This window comes from Strongylocentrotus purpuratus, unplaced genomic scaffold (assembly GCF_000002235.5).
Source record: "Strongylocentrotus purpuratus isolate Spur 01 unplaced genomic scaffold, Spur_5.0 spur5_scaffold_21, whole genome shotgun sequence".
Classification (NCBI taxonomy): domain Eukaryota; kingdom Metazoa; phylum Echinodermata; class Echinoidea; order Camarodonta; family Strongylocentrotidae; genus Strongylocentrotus; species Strongylocentrotus purpuratus.
In genome coordinates this window covers 41,200,993-41,216,696 of record NW_022145607.1, presented here as the reverse complement: position 1 = coordinate 41,216,696, position 15,704 = coordinate 41,200,993, and the positions used below count along the sequence as shown (strand labels likewise).

At 37.0% G+C, this 15,704-nt stretch overlaps 1 protein-coding gene across 1 annotated transcript; it reads left to right on the top strand.

Annotated features, from left to right (window-relative positions):
• The first annotated feature begins 620 nt into the window (after positions 1-620).
• On the top strand, positions 621-15,224 carry LOC115928088 (AFG1-like ATPase). The gene is made up of 11 exons (XM_030994814.1): positions 621-723; positions 2,379-2,629; positions 3,808-3,967; positions 5,881-6,011; positions 6,817-6,975; positions 7,647-7,701; positions 8,435-8,536; positions 9,792-9,892; positions 12,133-12,273; positions 12,943-13,059; positions 14,437-15,224. Exons 1-11 carry the CDS (start codon positions 645-647, stop codon positions 14,617-14,619), a joined length of 1,479 nt encoding a protein of 492 aa, XP_030850674.1. The 5' UTR covers positions 621-644; the 3' UTR covers positions 14,620-15,224.
• The last annotated feature ends 480 nt before the right edge of the window (positions 15,225-15,704 follow it).

The window sequence follows — 15,704 nt, the reverse complement described above, 5'->3', positions numbered from 1 at the left end:
GCCAGGGTTTTTCGTCGGGGGCAGGGGGTAAACTACACATTTCGGTGGCTGATCATACATCGATATTTTTAGTCACCCAGTGTAACTTTAAGATCGCCTTTTGGGGCAAATCATGGGAGCCATTTCCCTCCTCCCCACCCCCGAAACGCCGCCATTGACTTTATTATGACACCAATACAAGTAATAGATACAATACCGATGGCGGGTCCAGGGCAGGCACGTAGTCACGGGGGGGGGGGGGGCACGGGGGGACGTGCCCCTCCCCCCCCCCAACAACAAAAAAATAAAAATAAATAAATAAATAAATAAATAAAATAAAATTAATTAATTAATAATTATTTTAAAAAATCCAAGATCGGTTGAACTTTTTTAGACCCCCCCCCTTTTTTTTTACCTCGATCGATTACATGTAAAGTATGTGCCCCACCCCAAACATCAAACTTTGGCTACGTGCCTGTTCCAGGGCTCTTTGAAAGCCAGAGTAACTGACCCCCACCCTGCCCCAGAACTATGAAATACGTTTCTGTGCCCTGTACTGCGGGCGACACAATCATGCACCTGTACTGTACCTACGTTATGTATACTGCATCACAAAGTTCATTGACCCCGTAACCAAATACTGTGACGTAACTCCTGTGGCGAAAATGTCATTTGTTTCGTACTGCGTCCTAAGAAGGACCCGGCAAATCGTTATTAACGCCAGCCTACAAAGACATTTGGATTGTAAGTACAATTTTTTTAATGTTAGGATATTTATATAACAGACTGCAAGCTTTTGTGGAGGAATATTCATTATTAGCTGAGTTTTTAATGTGAACTAAGAGGATACTTATCAGGAAAGTCACAGTACGTTGCCCCACATATTGAATATTATGTAGGGTAGTCTTTAAAGGTATTACAAAGTTTTGGGAAATTTTGAAAAATAAGTTGATAGTGATTCTTTACAATTTGATATATTTGGATGCCCCTGTGGATTTATTAAAAACACTAGAATCTTTAGCCTCTGAAACACTTCTGCTTTCGAAAAAAGTTGAATATAAAGATTTACCGGTGCTCCCGGTAAATTTTGATAAATTTCAAATGAAATGGTCTAGACTCTAGCTCCTAACTAACTTTTAGTTTTAGTTAGGTCTAGATCTAGCCTACGGCCGTACATTGGTAGCTGCGACCATGAAAATCTTAGAATATGTAGTTGTGATATTATAATTTCAGAACGGGAATAGTTATTCGGTCGATTTTAGTCAAGAAACATTGTTTTATAGCTTAATTAATATATTGACCTTGAGAGGGAGCTATACAACATAAAGAGTTAATATTATTTACAATTTCATAATTTTAGAGTCTATTTCGACCGCGACAATGAACAATGAATATTGTAGGATCTCATATGCTTCCAATATGTTCATTTGAACCAAATTCATGATCCCATACCAAAACTTTGTAATACTAATACCTTTAAGTAACCCTGTAAGTTGGGGCTCTGATCGGATCGGAAGATCGGAGCAACACCCTCGCACCTTTGATCGGTATCGGATCGGAAGATCGACAAAAAAAAATCGGCCGATTTTTTTTTTAATTTTTTTTTTTTTTTTTTTTTTTTTTTTTAATGACGAAAATTTTCAAGTTTTTGGCTATCAAATGCTTAATCAAAATTCATGGCTGGGATTATTTTGTCATTTAGAGTTGTTGTAGACCATGTTTGTTGATATTTAGTGCCTTTTCATGACTTTGAAATTAATAATGTTGGTCTAAGAGCAGAGGCAAAACATGCGATTGGATCTTGGATTATAATGTAGGTATGCATTATAATCCAAGATGGCAGCCCGCATGTTTTCCGTGCAGGATCATTTTAATTGATCGGCGATCGGAAATTATTATCCGATCACCCCTGATCGGATCGGTATCGGCGGCCAATCCGATGATCGTTTACAGGGTTACCTTTAAGAAAGTTTAACAAAGCTGAAGGGTAATGTGGAGGTGGAAATGGATCGGTTCTGGTGTGAAACGCGCAAGTTAAAAGTAAAAACCCGTGGTCGAAATGTATATCGACCTTTAAGAGCTCGATTCGCATTAGATTAGGAAAAGATATTTGATCTATTGCATGTACAATGTAGACCCTATAATTTAATATAATTCAAAGGTGAATACTGAATGGGGTTAATATAATTAAGTAATTTATATTTCATTTGTATCTTTAAAACTCCACTATCCAAATTGATCTAGATAGACCCAGCATATTATTGAGTTGTCAGCAAATTTCTGCTGAAGTTATTTCTCTTATCCAAGAATTCATCCAATCTTTAAACAGTAGGCCTATAATTATTTTTAATGTGCTCAAGATATATTTTGTGTTAACCTCGTTTCCTTTGAATAAAAAGATCATCCACAAAGAGACCACCTAAAGTGCACATGGAATGCCTCTCAACTCGTCACAAGGCACCAACACACACAGGCACTCTCGTCATTGGACGATAAGGGCAGCAGGGGTCCTCTCGATCGTTATAACAGCCTGATTGAACGTGGAGCATTGAAAAACGATGATCACCAGAGGGAGGTGGTTACCCGGTTACAACAACTGCATGATACTGTTAGTGGCTACCAGCCAGAAGAGCTTGGGTTCTTTGAGAAGGTACAGTGTAAGCTTATGGACATGTATCTAAATGGATCAGCAGAAGAAAAAAAACATAAATTGGATTGTTGAGCAATTTAACACTCGAAAGCTAATGGCAGCACTTCGCTGTCCACGTTTTTAACAGCACATCATTGTATATGTATATATCTTGCACCTAGATTGATTCCTACACACGTATTGAACATGGCACACACCACTCTGGAGTGCGTAATCTTCGTTGCATGAATTAGCATTTAACGAGGAAGAAGAAGAAGAAGAAGAAGGAGCTCTGGGTTTTTTTAAAAACTGAAATACACAAGAATTGTCATGAGGAAATCTCAAATTAACTTAGAGTACATGTATTATATCTAAAAGTGCTCATGTAAGCAAAACAGGTTTAATAGGGTCAATGAATACATGTAGGTGTTAAATGCTGGATCGTAAGCAAGAACTACAAAATTTTCATTACATTTATTTTGTTAGCCCATAAGTTATCTTTTTATAAGGTAAGAATTTAGAACAGGAACTTAAAGAATGCTTAACATGAATTTGAAGAAACAAATGGAAGAGGTGAAATGAGGGATCTATATATGCCACTGACATGATTGATTTTATCAAATGAACATTGAACCCATTGACTACTGACTAAATCTCATCACCCTATTTAGCTACAGCGACCACCCAGTTTCAGAAGAGAACATGTTGATTTAAATTTATCCCATTTCAATATATAATATTATATAATATATATTTTCCATTGGGTTTACAAACTACTAAACATACCCCACAACATTAAATAGTTTGTTTTAGCAACAGATAAAAACCATATGAAATAGGCCTAATTTAAAACACATATTTATCATTCAGATATATCTCATGTGAACCCAATCACCCTTCAACAATGATTTCTTTCATTAACTTGACCTGTGTTGCTACCCTTACTGTAAGTTATGTATTCTAGAACCTTCCTTGTTATTCATGTTTTGTCTTTCCTTGTTTCCATGAACCCAAAGACCATTACCTCTTCATTCCTCCCAGCTCCTAGCTAAGAGTTATAAACCTGACCTAAAGTCTGTACCTGTATGGCAGTGTAGGAACAGGAAAGACCATGCTGATAGACCTTTTCTATTGATTTCATGTCCTTATGTTGAAAAGAACCTTAAACAGCAATACTGTTTACATCTCATTTCATACAGGTCCTAGGGAAGAGGCCTAGACCAGCGCCCGCAGGTCTGTACCTGTATGGCAGTGTAGGAACGGGGAAGACCATGCTGATGGACTTGTTCTATGAAGACGTGGCTGTAGCTCAGAAGTTGAGGATCCATTTCAATTCATTCATGTTGGATGTTCATAAAAGTAAGTGGCATAAATAATACTAATCAATATAATTACTGAATGGTTTAGTCTTACTTTCCTCAAAATAGCTACATCAGGGTCCTGTTGCATAACAAATTACCATTGATGATAACTTTGACATCAATGGCAACTACCATGGTAACAGGGCTCAATAGCAAATCAAAATCAAGGTTTCCATGGTAGTTACCATAAACAGGGTGCAACAGGGCCCTGTATTAATACTGCTCTTCCTGCAGGCCCTCCCTCCAACTATTAGTATCTCAGCATTGCGAGATACCCATGTACACTACTGTAGGAAGGGACTAGTTAAGCAAAACAACTTGTCCAAGTATGTACAGTAAGTGTCGAACGAGGATCGAAACCCATACCTCTTGAGTGGGAGAAAATAACCTTGGCCTTATCGTCATCGAAGTCCCCTCTCATTCACAGTGTACACACACGTTTGTGTGCTCAGTCTGTGGAGGTGGATTGAAGTCCCCCGTACGCAAGCTAGCTGTGTAGAGAAATGAGAGGGGACTCGGATCACGATAATGCCATAACCTTCACTAAGAGACCACAGTACTCTCATAACTGGTGGTATCACTCCATTTGGCTTTGAGTACACATGGCAATTATACATTTTGCGAATAAGGGATAATTTTACAGAGATATTCACAGATTTGGAAAAAAATTGTTTGCTTTTTGTTTTTCAAATAGCAATACATTATACAGGAAAGGGCCATGTTTTCACAGCGTTTCTCAAAGATGTGAAAATGATGCCCTTTGTATCAAATTAGCTTTGTAGTCAAAATTTGGCCAATAAAGACTACTACTACTACTATTAAGTAACCTGCTCTGCTGTGAATGCGAATGTACTTCTTTTCCACAAAGATAGAGTACTTTTTTTTAAACGTCTGCTCAAGAAGCCCCCAAAATGGTAACTTAGAACCAATTTTCAACTCTGTTCATATGATACACCTTTGAATATACAGTGACACAACAGGGTTAGAATAATTTGTCACGTAATGAATGTAATGAACGTCCTCCGTCTCGACTACCTCATTAAATCTGTTTAAAAATTGAGATAGTGATGGGCCGCTGCTGCGTTTATTACACATGTGAATCATTAAAAAAGTGTAATATCCGGCAGTCTGGTACTTCTTCAGTTTTACGATTCGCTACTAAATCATTTTTATGTTTTAACCATAGATTTGAAATTGTGACTGACAGTATGTTACTGTTTGTTTTATTGCAAGTATACATTCACGTGCTGCTTTAATAACAGATAAAATATAAAGTGATTTCAGACACTTTATTGCTTGTTTACAGTGTTAGCCCTTAAACAAATTATAGGTTTAGCCTTGCAATATCAAATGCATCCATTTTATTGAGTAGATTTATGGAACCCACTAAACTAAATATAACAGTATTCTGCTCACAATAAGACATTTAAAGTAGCAGAATAAGAGAATTCAGAAGTAAAAACGCATCAATCACATGTAACAAACACATGTATTCCATTGTTCATAATAGTAATAATAACAAGAAGGATAATAATAATAACAATACCAGTTTCTTATATATATTATTAACTGACCAAAACGCTCAAAGTACTATTATTATCCCGGTCACTGGTATACATGTACTACATGTGCTATTATGCACATTATAGAACACATTCTCCATTTCCTGTTTAGCATTTTGGTACGCACCTTCTAATCCAATTAACTTGTAGGTGGGGAGGAGCAATGTAGGTACAATGCCTTGCTCAATGACATAAGTCCCATGCCTTAGCTCAAATTCATGACCTTTGGATTTCCAGTCAGAATAGTAGATGAATCCAGTGACTGGGATAACAATACCGTGTTAATGGTAAAGCGTTTAATAACAAACAGCAATCAATCAAGAATGAATATTCTCCTTTTTCTTGTCAGGAATTCATGAGATCAAGAAACAGATGCCTAAGGATAGGGACAGCACCAAACCTCAGGCATTTGATCCCATCTCACCAGTAGCTGAGGAGATCAGCAAAGAGACATGGATGCTGTGCTTTGATGAGTTCCAGGTGAGAGAAGGGGTACCAGTCTCTTTTGGTCAGGGCAGCAACACAGATTGTTATATCGACTGTTTCCACACTGTACATGTGTTCCAGTTGACTGATCGTGAATATTCAACAACAAAAACTGTTATTGAAATACCTTTCTATAACAAACTGTATTTTAAGGAATCGCTATAAAAATTGTTATCCCGGTAACCGCACGCAATAACTACCCCTATAAATTTGTCTTAAATAAACTGAAACAACTGCCTGTGGGGTGATTACACCAGATGGTATTTGTCTGGAATTAGTTGTCGTGAGGGTGGGGCAGGGGGGGGGGGGTTGTTGTAGGGAGTAGTTTTCTGGGGGGTGATAATCGGATTAAATCCTAAGGGGTATCGGTAGTTGACCTAGAAGCAAAGGAATTATTAACCATATTCCTGTTGTTACTTGCATCTAATCATAGAAGTATGCACGCAAGAAATGTTGGCGCACTACTTTTGTTATCCCAGTATGTACATGTATATTTCACATCGGTTTATATCCTTTGACAAAATTTCTGCAAAATTGAAGGACTTTTATTTACGTGACATAGAGCATTTGTTTGTTTTTCTCAACACTTTAAGTTTGAATGATTATTTGAGTATACTTAAAAAAATATGCGGATCTGCATTGGAATACCAGTCCCTTATCTTTCCAAAGTGCAGGAATATAATATTTGAAATCTCCATTTTGTTTTGTTTGTGTTAGGGTTGGTTTGTTTTTGCTAACACAGAATATTTCAGCAATTGAATTGAAGTTTTCTTTCTCTTTCTCTATCTCATTCTTGAAGGTGACAGACATAGCTGACGCAATGATTCTCAAGCGTCTCTTCATACAGCTTTTCAATAATGGTGTGGTTGTTGTGGCAACATCCAACAGGCATCCAGATGACCTCTACAAGAATGGTCTCCAACGAAGCAACTTTGTCCCTTTCATACCAATATTAAAGGTAAGGTATTACTGTCTTTATTTTCTGAAATATGTGTATCTCTTTTAGTCTGATATGTATATGTATGGGGGGGGGGGGGGGGGGGGCTAAACTGATATTCTGGCAAAGTCACCTTATATTTGGGCAAGAAGATATCTTTGTAAGCTTCATGTATATCTTATTTAGTATATTCTGATGACAAAATTATATAATTTCTGTCATAAAGTGTAGCATAGATAGTTGGGATGCAGGCAAGAAACAACAGCCCCCTCCCCCCTCTTTCCTGTGAAATTGTATCTTTAGTCCTATACTAGTGGCACAATACATTAATGCTCTTGCAGTAGTTCTGTCTTTGTGAAAATTTTCTTCCCACCACTGTCCACAACTTTATAAATGCAATGCCTGTCCCACCTGCAAAATAATTTTCTGACTATTCTGTTTGACTATTATACTTTTGAAGTACATAGTGAAAAATACCGTACCAAATTTGATGAGAAGCAACATTGTTTGGGTAGTGCCAGTGGTATTTAATATATTTTGTTTTCTGATTTATATATTTATATTTGTATTCTGAGGCATATTTGAATTTTGTTACAGATATAATTGGTATCATTCGAACAAGTCTGGAGTAGCTGTATTGGCATAATAGATGGTGGATTCATAATTATGTTTTTTTCTTCTTGTTCTTATAGAATCACTGTGATGTTTTAAATCTAGACTCTGGAATAGACTACAGAAAATTATCTGGTAAGACCTCATCTATATATATATATATGTAAACTCCTTGATAGGAAGCGAGTTGGCTTAGTTGGTAAAGTTGCTGCCTGTTGAACCAAAGATTGTAGGTGGATGACTGAAGCCTGCGTTGTGTGTTAATGTGCCCCTCCCCTGTTTCATAGATGCAGGCTATGTAACAGTGGAAACACTCCGTCCCTTGGATAGGATGGTAAATGGAGGCCCTGTGTAGAGAAGAGTCACCTCCTTTGCACATTCGGTACCCACTGCACTATTGATAAAAGAGTAGGGGGAAATCCCCGTTGTAATGGTCCACCTGCACACCCACAATCAGTTATACCAGGAGGAGAGGGGGGGAGGCACCATTGCATTATGTTTACATAGAGTAGTGAAGCTTATCTCAGAGCATGCATTTGAATACATTTAAAGAATAAAAATGGTTATAGAATTGGAATTTATTGAGGTCTTTATGAAGAAAACTCTCATTAGTGTATTTCTCTCTTTCTCTCCTTCTCTTTTTCCTTCTCTCTCTCTCTCTCTCTCTCTCTTTGTCTCCCCCTCCCCCCTCTATCTATCTCCCTCTCTCTCTCTCCTCTCTCTCTCTCTCTCTCTCCCTCCCTCTCTTCCTCTATCTCTCTCTCCCCCCTTTCCCTCTGTCTCTCCCTCTCTCTCCTTCTCTCTCTCCCCTTCTCTTCATCTCTCTCTATCTCTCTCTCTCTCTCTCTCCCCCTCTCTCTCTCTCTAGGTCTTCCTGTGGATGGTCAAGTATACCTCAACCAATCAGAGTGTGATGCAGCCAATATATGTGAACAATTGTTTGCAAAGATGTGCACTAAACAAGGGAAAGGTAAACTTAATTTGGTTTGAGTTTGTGTCTTTTGTCTTGTCAAAATTATCTAGCTCTCTGTCTGATTTTTCTATCATCATCATCATCAATATCAATTACAAGGTCTGCTACAGACATCAACAATCACAACCTTCCATTTCTGTCTATTATCTGCTATTCTTAATAGCTGGTATTGCTGAATTCACTTTTGGTTGCCCTTTTGTTTAGGCTTTGAAAATATGTAAGACATTGCCTTCCCCTGCTTCTCTTTCCAGCAATTTTCCCTGTTAATGTTTTTTCTGAGAATATCCTTTCTGTATAATTATTTGAGCAACAAATTGAAAATTTTTGCCTCTTTCTTATTATGTTGATGAATGATGGTTTTACTCTTGCTTGTTTTAACACTTCTTCATGCATTATTTTTTTCTGTCCATGATGTATTCAAGATTCAAGATTTATTCAATACTTCCAACCTTAATGATTTAATTGTTACTGAATTTACATATTTAAAAAACATTTCAAAGCTACAAACAAATGGTACAAAAATATATCCAAGTAAAATACAATGACCGAAAAAAGTGTAAAAAAATTGCAAATCTAAAATGACATTAGAAGTTAACCTAGAAATGGGAAACCATGTGAATTTCATTGGAAATGGAAACCAGTTAAAAGTAATTTAAAAAATACAAAATTAGAGAAATATATTCATAATCTTTCTCAAGAACGCGGTCTCTGTAGCCTCTAATCTTCTTTCAAGCTCTTTGTTTGATGTCAAACACTTGCACCCGTAGAGAAGAACTAAATTCACTTACTCTAGATATGTGACTGTCGAGAATAGTGGTAAAGTGGTTTAAGGCGCTTGACTGGAGATGCGAAGGTCAAGGGTTCGAATCCCGACATGGCACTAATATCCTTTGGCAAGATATTTACCTACACTTGCTACTCTCCTCCCAGGTGTTAAATGGGTACCCGGTAGGATGCGAAAGTTCATATGGTTGGACGAGCAAGTGTGCACTTGTAAAATGGCGACTGGCTGGAATGCTCCCTAGGGAGCGGAAAATGTGCTTACATTGTGTACGGGTAAGCCTGAATCCGATGACCGGAGTAATAATATACCTGTAAAGTGCTCAGGCACATCGTTGGATCGATGTATTGAGCGCTATATAAACACGGAATATCATTATTATTATTATTATTTAAGGTACAGATTTTGGTTTCATGATAATGTTCTTATTTTTCATCAACATGCTAATATGTTTGCCTCTATCCTTGACAGAAGTGACAGAGAGGACATTGAGAATACTTGGCCGAGATGTGAGGATACCAAGGGCATGTGGAAGGATAGCTAGCTTTACTTTTGATGATCTTTGTTTGAAGGTTAGTGATGATGGTGAATCTTAAGGATTGTTGAGATATGGTGCAGTAAATAGCCTTAAAGTCGATACTCTAAGACAATCCCAAATATTGAGATAATTACATCAATAGAAAGCTTTTAACCCCCAGAATAACACTAAATGGTGTCCAACTGACAAAAACAAGTTTAGAATGGTGAATTTATGCGAGTAAACTCTACCAAACTATCTAGTCTGAAACCCGGAAGTGCGTGTAGAGTCGGGCCTCTATCCGTGACGTCACGAACGGGACTCATGGGCTCAGTGAGAGTGAATGGCAGAGATATCCCTAGGTAAATGCTATCTTGTCAGAGCTTAGATTTGTTGTTGTTAAGGAGTATATTTGATGGATTTTCCGTTTACATTTGAATGAAGAATAACGAAGCAACATTTTCCAGTCGCTGATTTCTTTTTATATCCTCATATTCACCTATTTGGTAGAGATTTAAAACGAGTTTACTGCTTTAATAGGAAACAAGGTTAAATCGTGCACGTATGAATAGGCGGATGCATTATCTTGTCATCAGATAAGATACAGGAGCAGTTTTGTAAAACGAATAGGTCTAGAACTATGATAGCACTTATCATAGATGTGTCTGACTGCCTCAAAAAAGGATAGGCCTACAGTACCAGTTAAACATTTTATGTTGTAAAATATCAAACTTGAACGAGATCATGCAAGCGCGCTTCCTCTATAATATTTTGGCTAGTGATGCGGCTCTTGCATGCATGAACGTTCGTGAAGCGAGCAGAATCGGGAGGTAAGGCCAAGCTGCTGCTCGAGGCGCTGCTTGCTTGTGATGGAACGTACTTGCGCTAGTTATATGTTTATCGGCAATTGCAAGAGAATGAAAGCAACGTTGCCAGCTAAGAAAAACAACTAACAAAAACTTGCTCCTGACTACCGGTGTCAAAATTGGTAGATGAAGGATGTTCAGGGCCAAGGAAGGCGAAAGACATGGGAAAAAGGAAGAAGAAACCATCGGGAGATCGCTGTAGTGTATGGTAATGAACTGTGCATGGGTAGACAGCTACTGTTCACTCCGTGCCTGGGCCGATTTCAACACCAAAACAAAAATTACATGGTGAAAATATCGACTAATAGCACATCGTTGGCATGTATATGTCATAATTTTTAAAAGGGGAATTGATATTAATACTATGAAGTACTAGGGGAAGATAAAGGATTGTACATAGAATTATGATTTATTAGACTTTTCAGCCTTTGAAACAAAAATAAGCAGAAAATCGTATCAACCTGCACATGTTTGCTATGGAACATCCGGGTACGTGAATATACTCTTTCCCGGACGTGATGTCATATATAGTAGACCAGCGCCGTGACTGATTTTCTGCGCAAAGAGAGGCGGATATTTTCGACATTTCAATTAAGGATTTCGAGTAGCCAGATTTTTTTGGTGATATGCTATGTAATTGAAAGACTTATAAATAACATATGCTTGCCGTAGGTACCAAATTAAGGGACATTTATTTGCTTAGAATATCAGCTTTAAAAAAATATGCTGCTTTTTTGTTTTAACCTATTAACAAGAATGGCAACTGCATGCAATAAGGGTAATGCAAGGATTCACCAAGCTCTGCATTATAAGATACAGAGAATGTGAAGTGCATTACACATTACATCATCATTAAAAAAACTGCTGTGATTTAGCTGCATCACATCTGAACATGCCTTTATTGAACATTAAAAGCTTTTGTTGTAATGCTTAGCTATGTTTCACTATTACCTTCTTGTTCTCCTCTTCTACTCACAGAAGATTTGATTTGATTTGATTTATTTATTTTTGTTTGATTTTCTTTTTCTTTTGATGATATAATAACGCATTTCGCTTTCTTCAAATTTCTTATCAAGTAGGTTTTAAATCTAAAAAGCATAATGAAATGTGCATTGTTCTATGCATGCGTTTTCTATTACATTATGAGTGAAAAGAGGATGTCTTTCTTCTTTAATGTCAAAGAGAAATTTACAACCTAGTGGTTGTCAAGTTCATAGTATTTTCTTATTCTAAACTGTTGATAATTTTCTTGAATTCATTCTGAAGATATATGTCTAATAAAGATGAATTAGAGAAGACTTTTATCAGTGGACATCTCGCTCATAAATGCTTTATGTCAATCAAATGTAACATAGATTAATCATTAGCCTGAATGTTATTTCTATGAAGGTAATATATACTATCAATCCATGTATGTATTGTATTACAGGCATTGGGAGCTGGAGACTACCTTGCCATTGGTCATAACTTTGATATAGTGTTTGTACACAACATACCTCAGATGTCACTAAGATCAAAGTCAGCAGCCAGACGATTCATCACAATGATTGATAACTTCTATGATTTAAAGGTCAGTTGGATATATGCTTCTTCATTGAAATTTGAGTTTACTCTTATGCCATGTCAGATATTCTCTGCATCTGTCTTTCTCTATTAGGCTAGCCTTCTCTCTCTCTCTCTCTCTCTCTCTCTCTCTCTCTCTCTCTCTCCATCTCCCCCCTCTCTGTCAATCTCAGACACTTAAACATTAAAAACTCCCATTGTGCATTGCGCCATCTGTTGTTATAATTTGTTCACTCTGATACTTATAGTAGTACCATAAGCTTTTATTGAAATTTGCATCCTACATACATACATGTATCAATGCAAAAAAATTTTTTTTGCTAAGAATGCAGCTGTCCCAGATATCTTTTGAAGTATTTACTACACAAGTTTTGGTATGGGGTCGTGAATTTGGTTGAAATAAACATATTCGGAAGCATTTGCGATTTTACAATATTCAATGATCATTGTGGCGGTTAAAATCGAGTCTAAAGTGATGAAATTGTAAATAATAAACTCTTTATGTTGTATAGCTCCCTCTCAAGGCTGATAATACTTTAGCTCAGAAGCAAGGTTTTCCGTAGCGTATAACAAAAACTGTCATTTGTCACTGATGACAAGTTTTGTGAAACGCCCCCCAGGACACCTCCATAAGTATGACACTGTATATGTCTTGATCTCTCTCTGTGTATCGTAGGTTAGACTGATCTGCAGTGCTGAGGTACCAGTGGAAGATCTCTTTGTAACAGGTGCCATGACACAGAAAGATATGGAAGACAACTTCATGCTCATGGACGACCTCAACATACAGAGGGTGAGTTCAGTTCCAAGTTGGACCTTGTGACCAAGACTAAGTGGTTTTAGTGGATTGGAGACTTGGTCCTGGATGCCATAGATCTTCAAATTTTAAGCTTAGACCAGTATTTGTGTTGTGAACGAGTAGAAGGCCAATATCCTATTCATAAACTTACAGTAAGATATGTCTGTGGCTTAGATAGAGAAAATTGTGTTTGTTGATTTCTAAACTCTGTGCAGGATGGACATCTAATGTGACTCATTTAAGGGCATAGTATGGGCATAGTGGCCTCATGTTTTAACCATGACATGAATGATCAACGTTCAACATAAATTTTATATACGCCATCCTAAGAGTGTAACCTTAAAAAGGGAAATTTCGATTTAAAAAGAAAAGGCTCCCAATATTTATGCCACGCCTGTGTTGTAAGAATACGTCAGTTACTGATGAAACACTCTACGTAGAATGCATGTACATTTCCAATGTTTAAGTGGATAAGGGTTTCACTGCATTTGGCTATTGCATGGGCATAATTTTTAAGACTTGCCCAGTAATTATGATGCTGTTGTTAATTAATTGACAGTTCAGTTTTCTTGCTTTTGAATGATTGAATGATCAGAGATATAGAATCTTGATATACAGTAAATGAAAATAGATATAGTTTAGTCCCTTCTAAACTCCTCCTGCCCATCAAAATAGTGAGAGAGCTATTGTAGAGTTATAATAGGGAACAAGATCACCTCATCACAATTTCGGAAAGAAGACAGATGCAGTGGTTTGGGCATATATCTAGATGGAAGAATAACATAGAATAAATCATCAGAAAGAGGGCAGGCAGAGTAAGACATGGATTGATAACACCAAGCAGTGGACAGGAATGCCTTTTGAGAAGCTAACTAAGAACAGCTAAAGATGGAGACTTATTGAGAATTGGAGTCTCAAGATCCAGCACATTGTTGCCTTAATGAACCTATTCTATTAGACGTAGATAGATAGATTAGATGGATGGATGGATGTTTGATGGATGTATGGATAGATAAATGGATGGATAAATAGATAAAAGGTATAGAAATTAGATAGATTGATTGATTTATAGGTAGATAAATAAATCAATTATCTTTACTATCATTCAAAGCCATTTTGTGCCAACAAATATCTTCTCACATTCAGCTCAGTTAAGAATGATACACAAGTTTGAAAAAACCTCTCTCTCTCTATCTCTCTTTAACTCTCTCTCTCTGTCACTCTCTCTCTCTCTCACTCGCTCTTCATCTCCATCTCTCTCTTTCTTTTTCTCCATCTGTCTCTCTCTCTCTCTCTTTCTTTTTCTCCATCTTTCTCTCTCTCTCTCTCTCTCTCCCTCTCTCCCTCTCCCATCCTCTGTCGATGCTACAGGGGTCAGAGCTCTCCCAAGCAAGCATCTTCACCGGAGAGGAGGAGCTCTTTGCCTTCCAGAGGACCATCTCCCGTCTCACCGAGATGCAGACGGAGGATTACTGGAGCATCTCGGAGGAGGAGAAACAGGAGAAGCTCAAGAGGAGAAAGAAAACAAAAGAAGAAGAGAAGAAGGCTTTATGACGATAACAAGGCTATGAGATTTTATCTAGACATTTCTATTTTAATTACTTGATGGATTTATGAGATATTTTTAACCACCATAGCTACTTAAACAGGCTGGACGTTATAGGCTTATGAAAACTATCAGGGCATTTATTCTATGTAAGCCAAAGGTGCTATAACACCCTTCTGATACAAGAACTCAAAATAAACCTTGCTTTTTGCAATACATGCACATACATGATATTTATGATTTAGTAGCCACTTTTAAACTCTGGGGCGGTATTCTAAGATTAATTTTATCTCAGATAAAGTCCCAGTTTTTATCTCAGTAAGATGAAATACTGTTACAGTTTTTCTATTGAACTAAGTATTATAAAAACTGTTTTATTTCAATCTCATCTCACTAAAACATGCCCATTTGTGATGCACTAACCAACAAAAAAATGCTGTTAGATTTCACTCTCTTCATGTTCAACCAATAGAGTCACGGTCTGCAAGTCTCTTGGGCAAGAGTGGAAATTCATAAATTATTACAATTTTCACTATGCGTGCCTGCCTCAAAGTGCAAATACTTTTTTGCTAAATTTTCTTCGAAAATGACTGAGGTAGTTTCAGAGGCTTTTTAAGTATGATAGTAGTCGTCAAAACTCTTGAAATACAATGTTTTAACCCTACGTGAATGTTGCATGAGACATGTAGTCTGCACTCAATTTAAAAAAAATAATTTTGTAACTAGCTGCATATTTTAAAACATATGTTGTACTTCCCATGTGTCCTGGAGATAAAATAGCCCTTACCCTATCCTAACTTTTACGTTATCTTTCATGTAATACAAACGTTTTATCTTTCACATAAAATAAGATGGACATTAGCGTTAAAGTCGTTCATATCATGAGTATAGGCCTAACTGTAATGGGCACGCAAGAAGACATTAAGATAAAATGAAAGATAAAATCTGAGAAAACAGTGGTCTCAGAATACTGATTATTTTATAAAGTTAATATCAAATATTTTAGAGGTCAGAAAAAGTGCCAGAATACCGCCCATTGGTTTTCCTAAGCAGGAACATTATGAAAACTTTTTAAACAAGGAACTGTCCTAAT

Bases quoted from the DNA above. Each gene is read 5' to 3' on its own strand.
- LOC115928088 (XM_030994814.1), top strand. From the start codon at position 645: ATGTCATTTGTTTCGTACTGCGTCCTAAGAAGGACCCGGCAAATCGTT. The intron at 2,630-3,807 runs GTACAGTGTAAG...CATTTCATACAG, and splicing joins AGCTTGGGTTCTTTGAGAAG to GTCCTAGGGAAGAGGCCTAG. The intron at 7,702-8,434 runs GTAAGACCTCAT...CTCTCTCTCTAG, and splicing joins AGACTACAGAAAATTATCTG to GTCTTCCTGTGGATGGTCAA.